At 37.2% G+C, this 13,979-nt stretch overlaps 1 protein-coding gene across 5 annotated transcripts in view; it reads right to left on the bottom strand.

Annotated features, from left to right (window-relative positions):
- LOC133765477 (testican-3-like) overlaps window positions 1-13,979 on the bottom strand; it is a 477,867-nt gene that overhangs the window by 230,087 nt on the left and 233,801 nt on the right. For 4 of the 5 annotated variants that reach the window (XM_062199039.1, XM_062199040.1, XM_062199038.1 and 1 more), the window contains one exon: window positions 8,707-8,821. The exons of the other annotated variant lie outside the window; for it this stretch is intronic. In XM_062199039.1, coding sequence (XP_062055023.1) covers window positions 8,707-8,821 — 115 coding nt within the window. The remainder of the gene's footprint in view (window positions 1-8,706; window positions 8,822-13,979) is intronic. 5 annotated transcript variants of the gene reach the window in all.

Genomic DNA, 13,979 nt, shown 5'->3' with positions numbered 1-13,979 from the left:
GTTTACTCTCCAACATTACTAGTGAGATTTACTGAATTATACATTCATATGCACGCATGAGGGTAGATGCATGCAGCCACTATGAAGTATACCTGTTATCTGTGCTTTATGAAGAGGAATCAAACATTGTATAAATTCACTATCCAAGATAATATGACCATTTTTTAAATGTAAGTTTAAGATATTTATTGATAGTTAAGTATTTTACAAAATTTTATAAATATCTATTCATGTATATGTCATTAATTTATGATTATAAAATAAGAAATATATGCATTAAAAGAATATTATTTCAAGTCTTAAATTGTCCCCTGGTATCTGTCTACCTTCCCTTCCTATCTATTTATCATCTATCTCTTTCTTTCATCTTTCTATCAAACTTATCTCAAGCCAAACACCCAGAATATCTGAACTTCAGCTTCTATTTCAATAAATGGGCATAATAATGCTTAGCATAAAGCATTAGGGATGTTGTAGATGCTCATTCAGTTTAGGGCACTTATTAAAGAGCTTTGCACATATTAAGTATAAAACAAATATTGGATTTCATTCTCCTTGGAGATACATCAGCAGATTCATATTCCACAGAGACAAATCTTACATAAATATAAGGAGTATTAATTTAAAATAGTTACAAAAATTTCAGTAAGGTCTAACATACATTATTGGTACTCTATTACAAATGAAGTCCTGTGAGTGACTCTTTTTTTTAAATTTATTTGTATGTATCTCATAAAAGCAACATTAGGAATACAGTCATTCTTCCCACCTCCCCTTCCTCCCCCGTCTCCTGTTTGGTCCCAGAAAGAAAAGGAGACAACAAAAAAGAGGAAAAAAAATAAAGAATGGAGCAAAAAAAAAAAAAAAAAACTAACAGAATTGTTTCTCAACAGTCCAGGCAAGGGTTGTTTCTCAACAGTCCAGGCAAGGGTTGTTCTTTGTTATTGCTTCTCAAAGGTGTTTTTACTTCCCCACACCTTTCGTCTTTTCCTTTCCTTTCTGCCCCTTCATTCCTTTTTGAAACTTAATTTTCCCTAAAGAAGAACCAAGGATGGTACATCTTCTGTGTCCTCTTAGACATGAGTATTACTTATGAGACATAACAATACACTAAAAGGAAGTGATTCTTGAGATCACGTATTACTATTATGTCTCATGATAAAACTCTTTATGGACAGAGGTCCTGCATGGGAAGTTAGTGCATCGTGAATCTTGTTGTTTATTTAACGAATAACACTCTTATATATGAGATCAGTGATCACCCAAGGCTCTTGACATGAGCTGCCTCGGCTGTGGAAGCCTTTTGGACCCAGTAGCTTGACAAGGTCATAAGCAAAGTGGAAGTTCTCTCCTTCCTTCAGAGAAAAGTACCTCCTTCTTTGGTGATCACTTCTTTCCACTGGGGTCTCACCCAAAGGGGTCCTTTAGGTAGGAATTATTTTTTTTACCAGAACATCTTGGCTTTCAATGCCTGAAATGCTCCTCCTGGGCTTTCCAGCCAGACTGGACTGTCTTAAAGGCTGATTCTATGAGAATGCTGTATGGACTACTTCCCATGTCGGAGCCTTCACTCCCTTTTAACTCTGTCTATTCTAGTTTCCAAACACTTAGTCCTATTAATATGATCATGTTAACTCTTGATCATATCTATATGGTCACTTTACCACTTGTTTCTATCCATTTGATCTTTGTTAACACTTATGTGCTATTTTTATCAGCCAGCTTAAGGGCTTTTGGGGTCTTATAGCTAGTTGTTAGGTTTCATGCTTAGAAGTATGTCCGTATGAATGTATGTAAGGCTATACTGCTTTGCAGTTGCATACATTATACATTTCACAATTACAAATTTATGATCTTGGTGATTCTTCCCACTGTGCCTGCCCTCTCACCTTCATGCCCAACCACCTTTCTCTTCCTTTCTTATTCTCACTCTTATTCTTTACAAAGATCTATTTTCATATAACTTTATACATATATGATTAACTCTATGTTACATATAGCATCAATGAATCATATAAAAGGGAAAAAGATAAGGGAAATATTATAAATGTAAAGAAAGATAAATAAAGATATAGAATATGAAGTTGTTCCTCAACAGTAAGAGAAATGCTGTTCACAATCATTGCTTCTCAAAGTGTCAATTTCATTTCTACGTGTTGTCATTTAGGTGCTTTATTAGTTATCACATGTCAGGGAGAACATACAGAATTTGTCCATTTGGGAACACTAAGTATTTCACTAAGTGTGATGTTTTCCAGTTTCATTCATTTTCTTGCAAATGACCGAACTTCAGGGTTTGTTTTTTTTTTCTGCTGTGTAGTATTCCATGGTGTAAATATTAGCCCATAATTTCTTGAGTTGATGGGCATTTGGGTTGATTCCATGTTTTTGCTATTGTGAACTGAACTGCAATAAACATTGTGGTACAGAAAGCTCTTTAATATGCTGATTTCCTTTCCCTTGGGTAGATTCCCAGGAGTGGGATGACTGGGTCATGTGGAAGGTCTATATTCAGACCTCTGAGATATCTCCACACTGTCTTCCATAATGGCTTCACCAGTTTACATTCCCACCAACAGTGGATTAGGGTACCTTTTCCTCCACATCCTCACAAACATTTGTTGTTTGTTGATTTCTGTATGAAAGCCATTTCTGTATGAAAGCCAGGATGAGGTGAAGCCTCATTGTGGTCTTTGATTTACATTTCCCTGATGGCTAGTGATGATCCTGAACATTTTTTCATGTTTCTGTTGGCCATTTGGTTTTCCTCTTTTGAAAAATGTCTGTTTAAGTCCTTTGCCCATTTCTTAACTGGGCTGTCTGTTTAGTTGTTGTTGAGTATCTTGATCTCTTTATATATTCTGGTTATGAAACTTTTATCAGTTTTACAGTAATATTTTCTCCCGTTCTGTCTGCTATCTCTTCACTAGCTGATTGTTTGTAGTGCAGAAGCTTTCCAGTTTGATATAATCCCACTTGTCGACTTTGATGCCTGTGCCTCTGGGGTCTTTACAGGAACTCTTTGTCTATGCCAATGTCTTGTAGGGTTTCCCCAATGTTCTCTAATAATTTGATGGTGTCAGATCATAGATTTAGGTATTTAATCCATTTTGAATGGATTTTGGTGAAAGGTTTAAGGTAGGGGTCTTGCTTCATGCTTCTGCATATGGCAATACAGTTTTCCCAGCACCATTTGTTGAAGAGTCTGTCCTTGCTCCAGGGGTTGATTTTAGTTCCTTTGCCAAAGATAAGTTATTTGTAGATGCTTGGATTGATTTCAGGTGTTTCTATTCTGTTCCATTCTTCTACCCTTCTATTTTTGTACCAGTACCAGGCTAATTTGATTAAAACTGCCCTGTAGTATGTCTTGAAATTTGGTACTGTGATGTCTCTGGCTTTGTTTTTGTTGTATAAGATTGCTTTAGCTATTTGGGAGTCTCCTGTGTTTCCATATGTATTTCAACAAAGTTTTTTCTATATCTGAGAAGAATGTCCTTGGTATTTTGATTGGTATCACATTGAATCTGTAAACTGCTTTCTGTCGTATGGACATCTGATGATATTGATTCTTCCAATCCATCAACATGGAAGATTTTTCCATTTTTTTGTATCTTCCTCTATTTTCTGCCAGTTCATTCCTAAAATGGCTGCAGTGATCAGAGCAGGGCTGATCTGAAGCCAGGAGCCGGGAGCTTCTTTTGGTCTCCCACATGGGTACAGGGGCCCAAGGACTTGGGCCTTCTTCCGTTTTTCCCAGGCCAGAGCAGAGAGCTGGATTGGAAGTGGAGCAGCCACTTGAATCCGAGAGCTCGTATGGGATGCTGGCACTGCACGTGGCATCTTTAGCTGCTACGCCACAGTGTTGCCCCCTTAACCCTTTTTAAACATTAATTTTGCCCCTTGTGATTCAGACAGTCCAGTTGCTATTCCGCCATCTTGGAAACCCCCCCATGTTTGACTCTTTTCATCTCAAATATTCCAAGACTAGAACAACAGAAGTGCAAATAACACAGTTACACAGTTAATAACCACACAAACATTTCAATTTTCTTTTAATATGGATATTACAAAACATGAATCACAAAAAGTACATGAGGTGTTTTGGAAATCATTTCTTTTGGTACCTATCATTGATAAGAAGCATTTTAGATACATTTTATCATTTCTTGTTGTGCAATGCCTTCTTAGGAGGCCAAAAGCATTTCCTTATTGATTTTTTTTCTTCAGTGTAAATGAAGCAGAAATTAACATGGCTGGTTTTGTCCTACAACTTCTTCAGCCTTATCCTCTCTGTTGTATTATGCCAAATCTTTCTCTTTAATATCAGCAGCATCGATTGGTGCCAGAAACACTGATCTAGACCTAGTGTTAATTATCTGCAGCTGCACAGCCAGCAAGGGAGCATAAAACACTGGGCTTCTTGCTCACAACATGAAGAAACAATGAGGAGAAAAAATCCCTCAGCGAGCAGCATCTGCAGAACTTTTTCCCATGGTGGGAATATAAAAAAGTGCACCATATTCAAAGCTTGGAAACTCATTCTATACTTTATATTAAGCCATCTAAATAATTCATTATTTTACCACACTGGGAAAACACAGTGCAGTTTCAGTTCTTTCTTAATATTTATAAAATGGTTTGGTTCACACTAATAATGATAATGATAGCAGAAATTTGGCACAAGAACACAGTTATAATGAAAGCTTGAAGCCAATTCTGCATAGACATGTATGAATAGCTGACACCACCATTTTCTACACTGGCAGTGGTGGAGGTGGTCAAGGCTAGTGTACAGCACATAATGAGCCACCTAATCAAGAAAATGAATTGGGGCCAGCACTATGGTGTAGCAGGTAAAGCTGCCCCCTAAGATGCCAGCACCCCATATGGGTGTCAGTTTGAGTCCCAGCTGCTCCACTTCTGATTCAGCTCCCTGCTAATGCACCTGGGAAAGCAGTGGAAGATGGCCCAAGTCCTTGGGTCCCTGCACCCACGTGGGAGATCCAGAAGAAGCTCTTGACTCCTGGCTTCGGATCAGCCCTGCTCTGGATGTTGCAGCCATTTGAGGAATGAATTGGTGGATGGAAGACCTCTCTCTCTTTCTGTGTCTCTACCTCTTTCTTTAACTCTTTCAAATAAATAAATTTTACAAATATATGGTTACACATAAATATTTTTAAAATACTAGTTAAGCTATTACAAATATGGTGAGCACTATAAGATCAGGATTCTAAGGTAATGTAGACGTGCGTGAGATATAGTTTAGGGGAAAGGACTCAGCATGGCCTGTTTTCTAAATGCAGGGGCTCTGCCTGCAGACACAAGCAACAGACTACATTTCCATTCTCTTTTATGAAATAAAGTGAAGAAAACATAAATTGTTTCTTTTTATCAACAAAAAAGGAGCAATTTCTAATCTGAACTGTGTAAATAGTCAAAATTGATTAATGAAGTCATCTTTCTCTGATTTCTCTACTCAACTCCCAAAATACAAACACACACATACACACACACATCTACAAATCTATGATCTAGGTTATTTATATTAGCTGTCTTTATTGATCAAACTTCCTGGCAAAGTTCTTCTTCTCCAAGGATTATATAAACATTCACTATGTACTGACATTCTCAAAGCAAATATAGCATATTAAACATCCATCTCAACATCAATTCTTTGCAAACTAGCTTTTACAGAACACAATGTGCACTGAGTTTTTAAATAGTCCCTATCAGTATCAGAACAGCAGTAAGTACTAGGTACATAACACACTGAAGTCCACTCGCTAGCCTCTTGGTTTCACCTACTCCTCAACTCTCCTACTACACCAAAGCAAAGCTACACACAGTTTTGTATCCAGCCAGGACTACTGTGCCTATCAGTTTCTGAGAGTCTTTATTACGTCAAGACAGAAGTTTCTCTTTGTAAGTAGCTCAGTCTTTGTGCAATCATAGTTAGTGAAACAGCAGGATGCACAGTTGTAAAATGCACAGACCCTGCTCTCAGTAAGGACAGTAAAGCTATGGATTGAAGCTTGGAAAATCCTGAGCTCTGTGACCTCCAATCAGGGACTCTAACCTCTCTCAGCTTCCGTTGTTCAACAGGTGTTCTCCCAGGCAGGAACGGTATTAACTGTGAGAGCCTCAGTTGCTCGTGGATTTGGGTCAATTCATTGAAAACTTGCTAAATCAGTACAGATGGAAGCTTTCACTAGATTTTCTTGAACTTGTGCTTTTAAATGAAACTAATTGATTAAGCCTCCAACTTAGGGGAGGGATCAACCACAAGTTAATTTTGACCTCGCCCTCATTTATTTTCCATGAGTAAATCTTAACAAACTTTTAAAAAGTTAGTAAAAAATTGAAGTAAAATATAAGTTTAAATTCATGCCTATGGGAAGTCTCCCAGGAATTAATGAAAAATAAGTATTATGAAAAAAAAAAAAAACAGGACTTGGATTTCTAATGGAAACACATTATTTAATTCCATTCTTCCAGAAGCTTTTTGAAGTCTCCCATTTTTATAGAATTTATATGCAAGAATGCTAAATCCAAAAATCCAATTATTTTCTGACCATATCCAAAGAGCAAAATTCCTTGATTCAATGACTTAAAAGCAATACATGAATTCAGTCGACCATCATAGGAAATAGTAGATCTAAGAGAATTCCTAAAAAAGTATTAAAAGCAGTAAATACACCTGTTTCGTTTAGTTACTTGGCTGTGGTATGTTCCAACCTTTACAACTCAGCACCAAATAACACAAGTGATTTCTTAAATTTCTGATCCTTCTCAAAACACAGCCCACCCACTCTGTAAAAGTGAAATTACACTCTGAGAAGCAATGACTTGTCTTGACTGTTGAGAAATAGTTTTTTTTTCTTTTTTAATACTATTTGTTGAACACTTCAATCAACATAGAGTTAAGCATATGTGTACAAAGTCAACTGATAATAGATCTCAGTAAAATATAAGAGTTGAAATAAGAGAGGGAGGAGGAAACAGGGTTGAGAGTATGGGTGGGAGGGTAGGCACGGTGGGAAGAATCACCATGTTCCTGAAGTTGTAAATATGAAGTGTATTAAGTTTATAACTGTAAAGCTGTATAGTTCTGCATTAATTCCTACAGAGCTACTTCTAAGAATACAGTTTAAAAACTTGCCCCTTAAGCTTTAAATAAACACTTTAAAGTAAGTCCCCTTAAGCTGGGTGGTAAAAATACCATCTTAAGTGTTAAGGTTCTGGTATTAATAATAGATAGAATTAAAAAGGAAGGAATGTCCAACATGGGAAGCAGTCCACACAGTAGACTCATAGAATGACAATTACTTTAAATAGCACTCTGATCTCAGAATCATTCTGGTTTGGCTGAAAAGCCAACGAGAGCATTTCAAGAATGGAAAGCCAAGATACTGTGGCAAAAAATGTCCTACATGAAGGATCACAGTGCATGAGACCCATTGGAAAGAAGTGGCCATCAAGGAAGGATGTACTTTTCTCTAAAGGGAGAAGAAAACTTCCGCTTTGCTTATGGCCCTGTCTAAATATTGATGGAGTCTATGGACTCAAAAGGCTTCCAGTGCCTACGCTGCTCATGTCAAGAGCCTCAGGTGATCACTGACCTCACACATAAGAGTGTTAATTATTAAATTTACAACAGGAGTCACTGTGCACTTACTTCCCATGCAGGACCTCTGTCCTCAAAGAGTTGTATTATAACCATGTCTAAGTGTTCCCAAAAGAGGTATAATTCTTGGCTGCTTTGTTAAAGTTAATTAAATAAATAATAAAAAAGAAGTGAAATTAACTTCAAGATGCAATGACTTTGAGCAGCCCTTATCTTGATTGTTGAAGTACAGTTTTTTGTTTGCTTTTTTTTTTTTTCACAATGCAAATTGTTGAACTCTTTACTTAGTAGAGAGCTGATATTCTGTGTACAAAGCTAACCATAAATGGAACTTAGTGGAGAATGGGCCTAGGAACAGGAGAGGGAGAAGGAGGCATGGGAAAGTGAGTGGGAGGGCAGATATGGTAGGAAGAATCACTATATTCCTAAAGTTGTACTTATAAATTAATAAAGTCTGTATTCCTTAAATAAAAGGTTTCTTTGGGGAGAAAAAAATTTTAAAGAATTAAAAAAACACAGCCTACCTTACAGGAACACTACTGATTGTTAGAACACACATTTGAAATCCTTTCTTTTCCTTTTTTTGTCAGCCCCCAAAGAACAATATTTGTGCTTCCTAAGGAAGATATTCCAAAGAGTGCCAGACCCAAATCCCTATAAAGTGATTGCTAGCTTATTTCTTTTACAAACATCAGTCAATTTATTTCTACCCTTTAAATTTGTTTCTAACCCTTTCCTGTGGGAAAGTGTAGCCACAAAAAAATATTGAGAGGGTCCCAAAACTAATTATTCTTTAAACCTTAAAAAGCACAAATATATAGAAAAATATTTTAATACAATATTTGAAAAATTTCCTTTAGTCAACAATAAATGCATGCCTTAAATTCTATAATCCACAGTGACTCTGATTTATAGCAGAGTTTAATCCAGGTGAATCATAATTGTCTTAATCAAGCTTCTGAAACTGTTTCAATAAAACTCTGTACACAAGATTAGCAGACACTACCAAATATTTATGCTCCGCATTTATTTGTGCTAAGGAGTACTGTTCTGTCAGTGGCATTTAATTTAGCCATGTTTACCTGTGTGTAAGCCTCCGGTGACTAACACAGAGTGCCGTCTGAGGATCCTGGGCAATGCATACTTTATGGCGACTGCATTTCATCTTTAAGCATGGATCTTTAGCTGGATCTAAAGCTGAAAATAAAAAGGACAGAAATTGCGCAGAAAATGTTAAAACCAATCTCTGTTCAGGGGCGGTATCTATTCTAATCAAACACATTGGTCGCAAGTAATTTCCACAACATTGACGTGTAACTGTTCTTCACCTTCGTCCTCTGGTAAGAGATGCTTTTTCTAGGCCCCAGAATCAGTGTTTACAGTTAATCTCCTTCATTCTACGCAGAAGGTAAAATGCATGGAGTCCTACGGCTGTCACTGGGGATTAATGAGTCTCTGGATGTCCAAGAAAAGTGGAGAACAGAATTTTTGGGTCTGACAGCATCATAGCAACAACTAGGATGATGACGCATCTTCATTTTTAGATTATTTGTGCCTAATAATTGAACTCCATTTCTTCAAGCAAACCTCTTCTAGGTCTCTGCCAACACAAATAATATGTAACACATCGATAATTTTTGTCACAGTTTTATAGAAATGAAATTAAGATATTCTATAATCCATTCATATAACATTTATAATCAATGGTTTTAGTTATATTTACAATTGTGAAACTAACATCGGGGCCAGTGCTGTGGTAAAGCCACTGCCTGCAGTGCCAGCATCCCATATGGGCTGGGTTTGAGTCCTGGCTGTTCCACTTCCGATCCAGCTCTCTGCAATGGTCTGGGAAAGCAGTAGAAGATGGCACAAGTGCTTGAGTCTCTGCACCTATGTGGGTGACCTGGAAGAAGCTCCTGGCTCCTGGCTTCAGACTGGCTCAGCTCCAACCACTGTGGCCATTTGGAGAGTGAACCAACAGATGGAAGACACACATACTCTCCCTCTCTCTCTTTCTCTGCCATTCAAATAAATAAATAAGCCTTTAAAAATAAATTAAAAAAAGAAACTAACATTACGATCAATTTAAAATATTTTCACCAGCAGAAAACTCAAATGTATCTTCTAGTTATCACCTCTCACTCTCTTCCCTCCTATTACTAAACAAACATTAGTCTAATTTGTGTCTCTATCGATTTGCTTATTCTGGACATTTCCTATAAATCAAATCATAAAGTAAGTGGTCTGGTTGTGTCCATCATGTTTCACTCCGCACAGTGTTTCTGAGATTAAACCACACTCTATCCTCTTGGTTTTGTTAAATAATGTTATTGTATGGATATTCTATATTTTACCTACATATAGACTAGTAGATGGGAAGTTTGCGTGTTGAAATTTTCTAGGTATTATGAATAATACTGCTATAGGTAATCCATGTTGGTTATGGTCAGTGATGTTTCGTTGAGATTGTTAAGGGACTGTTGGAAGGGGAGTTGGTATAAGTAAGGGAAAGGCATTAAGAGTACAGTTGGGTCCACGCCAAAATTGAGAGAAGAAATGAAAGATGGAAAACTGAAAACATTCTAGGGCATGAGTAAAAATAAAGCCAGGATGACCAGAAAAATATGCATTTGGAATATGCAGAAACACTGGTATTTAGAAGGGCCCTGGGCTGTCCCAGGAGCATAAAAGGTGGATCTGAGCCAAATTCCTTCAGACATTAAACCTTGCGTAAACTCAAACTGACATCTGTTATGCACAAACCAATTTTAGCTTTAAATGAGTTAAATCTAACTTAAATAAGGTGAATATAATTTGATTATTGATGAACTCAATAAAATATGGATAGCAAAACACATTTTTGTTTAAAAGATACAAAGTAATTGTATGCAAAACTCTTGTTTAAGCTTTTAAATAAGCATGAGATTTAAAATAACAAATAGTGCAGCAGGTGTTATGGTGCATTGGGTTAAGCCACGTCTTGGGACAGCTGCATGCTGTATTAGAGTTCCAGTGGGAGTCCCGGCTGCTCTTCTTCCAAGTCACCTGGAAAGGCCATGGATGATCGATCACTCAAGTGCTTGGGCCGCTGCCACCCAGATAGGTGGCTTCCACAGAGTTCCAGGCTCCTGAATTCAGCCTGTTCCAGTCCTGGCTGCTGCAAGCATTTGGGAAGTAAACCACCAGATTCAAGAACTAACTAACTCTCTCTTTTCCCCTGTCACTTTCCATTTGAAGTAAATGAGTCTTTTAAAAAGGAATATTAACACTGATGGTTGATGAAATATTATCTAATCAATATCATATTTTACCACAATAAAATGGTCAAGACATTAAATGTATCCCTTTGTAGCATACACGTTTCAGTCTCCTCCATACTAAAGAAAGGTTTGGATTTTTGGCCATTTGCTAAAATAAACAATGATCTGATAAATTAGCTTCTTGTAGCTTCAAAGTAGCTTCAAAAATTAAAATAAGCTATATTAAATGTTATTTTCTAAAAATGTTGAATATACTTTGATTACTACGCAAATGAAAACGGCTAGAACATTTTTATTATCCTATATTAGTTTAAACCACCAATAATTTATAAATTCTCATCAACCCACTGCACTAAAAATCATAGAATCTCACTGATGGACAACACAGAAAAGTACAAAACAGCTTAGAAGGCATTAAGCATGTTTAAGGCACTTCCTGATCTTCATTTTGAGATCTGATTATTGAGATTGATTCAAAAAATTAACTAAACTTGGATTTTTCTAACAATTAAATAATGGCTGACAAACTCTGTACTATACACAAATATATGAATATACTCACTTTGATTATATTTAAGATAGGATATTTTATTTTGAAAATGAAAAGAAATATTTTCATTTTAAAACACAAACATTGCATGTGAAATATCATTGTTAAACTTTGCTATGATATCTTGAATGGAGACTGTTAGTATCTTGGTTATTTCTCCTAGTTCACATAACCTATATTGGGTAGTTGTCAAAATCCTATTACACCCCTGAGCCGGCTCTGTGGCTCACTTGATTAATCCTCCGCCTGCGGCGCAGGCATTCCAAATGGGCGCTGGGTTCTAGTCCTGGTTGCTCCTCTTCCAGTCCAGCTCTCTGCTGTGGCCCGGGAAGGCACAAGTGGAGGATGGCCCAAGTTCTTGGGCCCCTACACCCACATGGGAGACCAGGAAGAAGCACCTGTCTCCTGGCTTCAGATCAGCGCGGCACCATCCATGGTGGCCATTTCGGGGGTGAACCAATGGAAGGAAGACCTTTCTCTCTGTCTTTCTCTCTCACTGTCTATAACTCTACCTGTCAAATAAATTTTAAAAAAAAATTTAAAAAATCCTATTACACCATTATATCTCAGAATAGAAACTGGGGACTCAAAAATGTGTATATGTTAGAAAGAGAAAGATTAGACTAAATCTCATACATGAAAAAGACTTTCATGAGAATGTTTTACATAAAATTCCGTGTAAATAACAAATAAGTGGAGAATTATTTGTAAGAAGGTAAAATATAATAGAACAGGAGCAGGAACAATCAGACCTATTGTTAGGATCTACAATGAGCGTGCATGTAATTTTAGCCAACTGTATTTTTTTAGTAGAACTCACACTGTTGACAACTTAAAAACTACAAAACACCACACACTGTAAATACAGATGCTCAAAATTTTATTATTGAAATCATAACAATAACACAACCAATTTCCTCTTGGCTGAAGCCCATGGGTTAGAATCAATCCTGTGTCTTAAAGAGGCCTGGAATACACTTATCACCTCACTCTGTTGCTATCTCTTCTTTCCAGATTTCTCAACATAACATATCTTACTTATTCTGCATCATTTACTTAGCTTTTTTTCAAGCATACAATAAAACTACCTCTGGAAATGTTTCACCTGCACCAGAGTTCACTTGTTCATATTCTTCTCTTTATCGCAGTCTTCATACTCTTTCTGATTGAGGTACACTAACCTGGAGACCTAACAAATACTATGGCATTGGTTTTGCTTCAGAAAAATGCAGCCTGTTATTTCAAACAACTGACTTATAATTTAACCTTTGAGCTTCATTCAATTTATGATGTGGAGTTTCCCACATTCTTGAATCAAAATGCTTGGTTTTAGTCTAGAGTTCTTCACTGACTGCCAGACCATGATGAGTTTGCAAGGATAGAGCCTGACCCAGCTGCTAATGGACAAAATGTCTGAGCCGGCAAAGTTGTGTAGGGGTTGGGCAGGACAGAAAATGAATGTGAATGAAAACCGAGTACTGTAAGAGAAGGCCTAGGTCATGAGGAGAAGATCCAGAAGACTAAGGACTGAGGATGCAAACAGCAGGTCAAAAATGCAAACTTGGGTAGCAAAAGGAGTTGGGGGCCGGCACTGTGGCATAGCAGGTTAAAGCCCTAGCATCCATATGGGTGCTAGTTCTAGTCTCAGCTGTTCTTCTTCTGATCCAGCTCTCTGCTAAGGCCTGGGAAAGCAATGGAAGATACAGCAACTCCTTGTGCCCCTGCACTCGTGTGGGAGACCCGGAAGAAGCTCCTGGCTCCTGGCTTTGGATAGCATGGCTCTGGCCGTTTCAGCCACTGGGGAGTGAACCACTGGATGGAAGACCTCTCTCTCTGTCTCTACCTCTCTAACTCTTTCAAATAAATAAATTTTTAAAAATCTTTAAAAAGAAAGATAATAAAAGGAGTTGGGCAGTGCATTCTCAACACAGCAAATGAATTATCACTTTGTATAGGTGGTGTTAAGAGCAGGAAAGGCAATACTTAGCATCACTAAGGTGTAAAAGTAGGATTAATATCAGTCTCAAGAACTCAGATAAACTTTAACGGTGTAGTCTGGAATTCCAAATAAGCACAATGTCATTTCTGGATAGTTGCAGTGCTTGTCCACAAGCCTGAATTTTAAAATATCAAATACTAGTGATTTTAAGATCAAATATTTAGTGATTTAAGATCAAATACAGTGATCTTAAATCACACTATGTAAAGTGCGTGGTAGAGTTAACTAGAGACATTATCCTAGCTCAGCTGATTCCAGAGGAACAATTCTCAGTTACTTAACAAACTTAATTCTAATATCTTTGATTCAGGGTTTTGAAAGACCAAATGGTGCTAACCAGTAATCTCTAAATTGTAAGGATCGGCAACAAAATGAAAATTTAGACTAAACTATGTCACATGCTGTTGTAAAAGTTGATTATTGCATTTTAGCATACGGTTTTGGCACCAGATATCCTACATGGACTGGACTCTGTCCTCAACAGACAACATTTTTATTGAAAGAGAAATGTATAAATATGGAATCAGGATAGATTGCTAACGGGCA

This window comes from Lepus europaeus, chromosome 8, assembly GCF_033115175.1.
Source record: "Lepus europaeus isolate LE1 chromosome 8, mLepTim1.pri, whole genome shotgun sequence".
NCBI lineage: Eukaryota > Metazoa > Chordata > Mammalia > Lagomorpha > Leporidae > Lepus > Lepus europaeus.
This window is presented reverse-complemented; position numbering and strand designations above follow the sequence as displayed.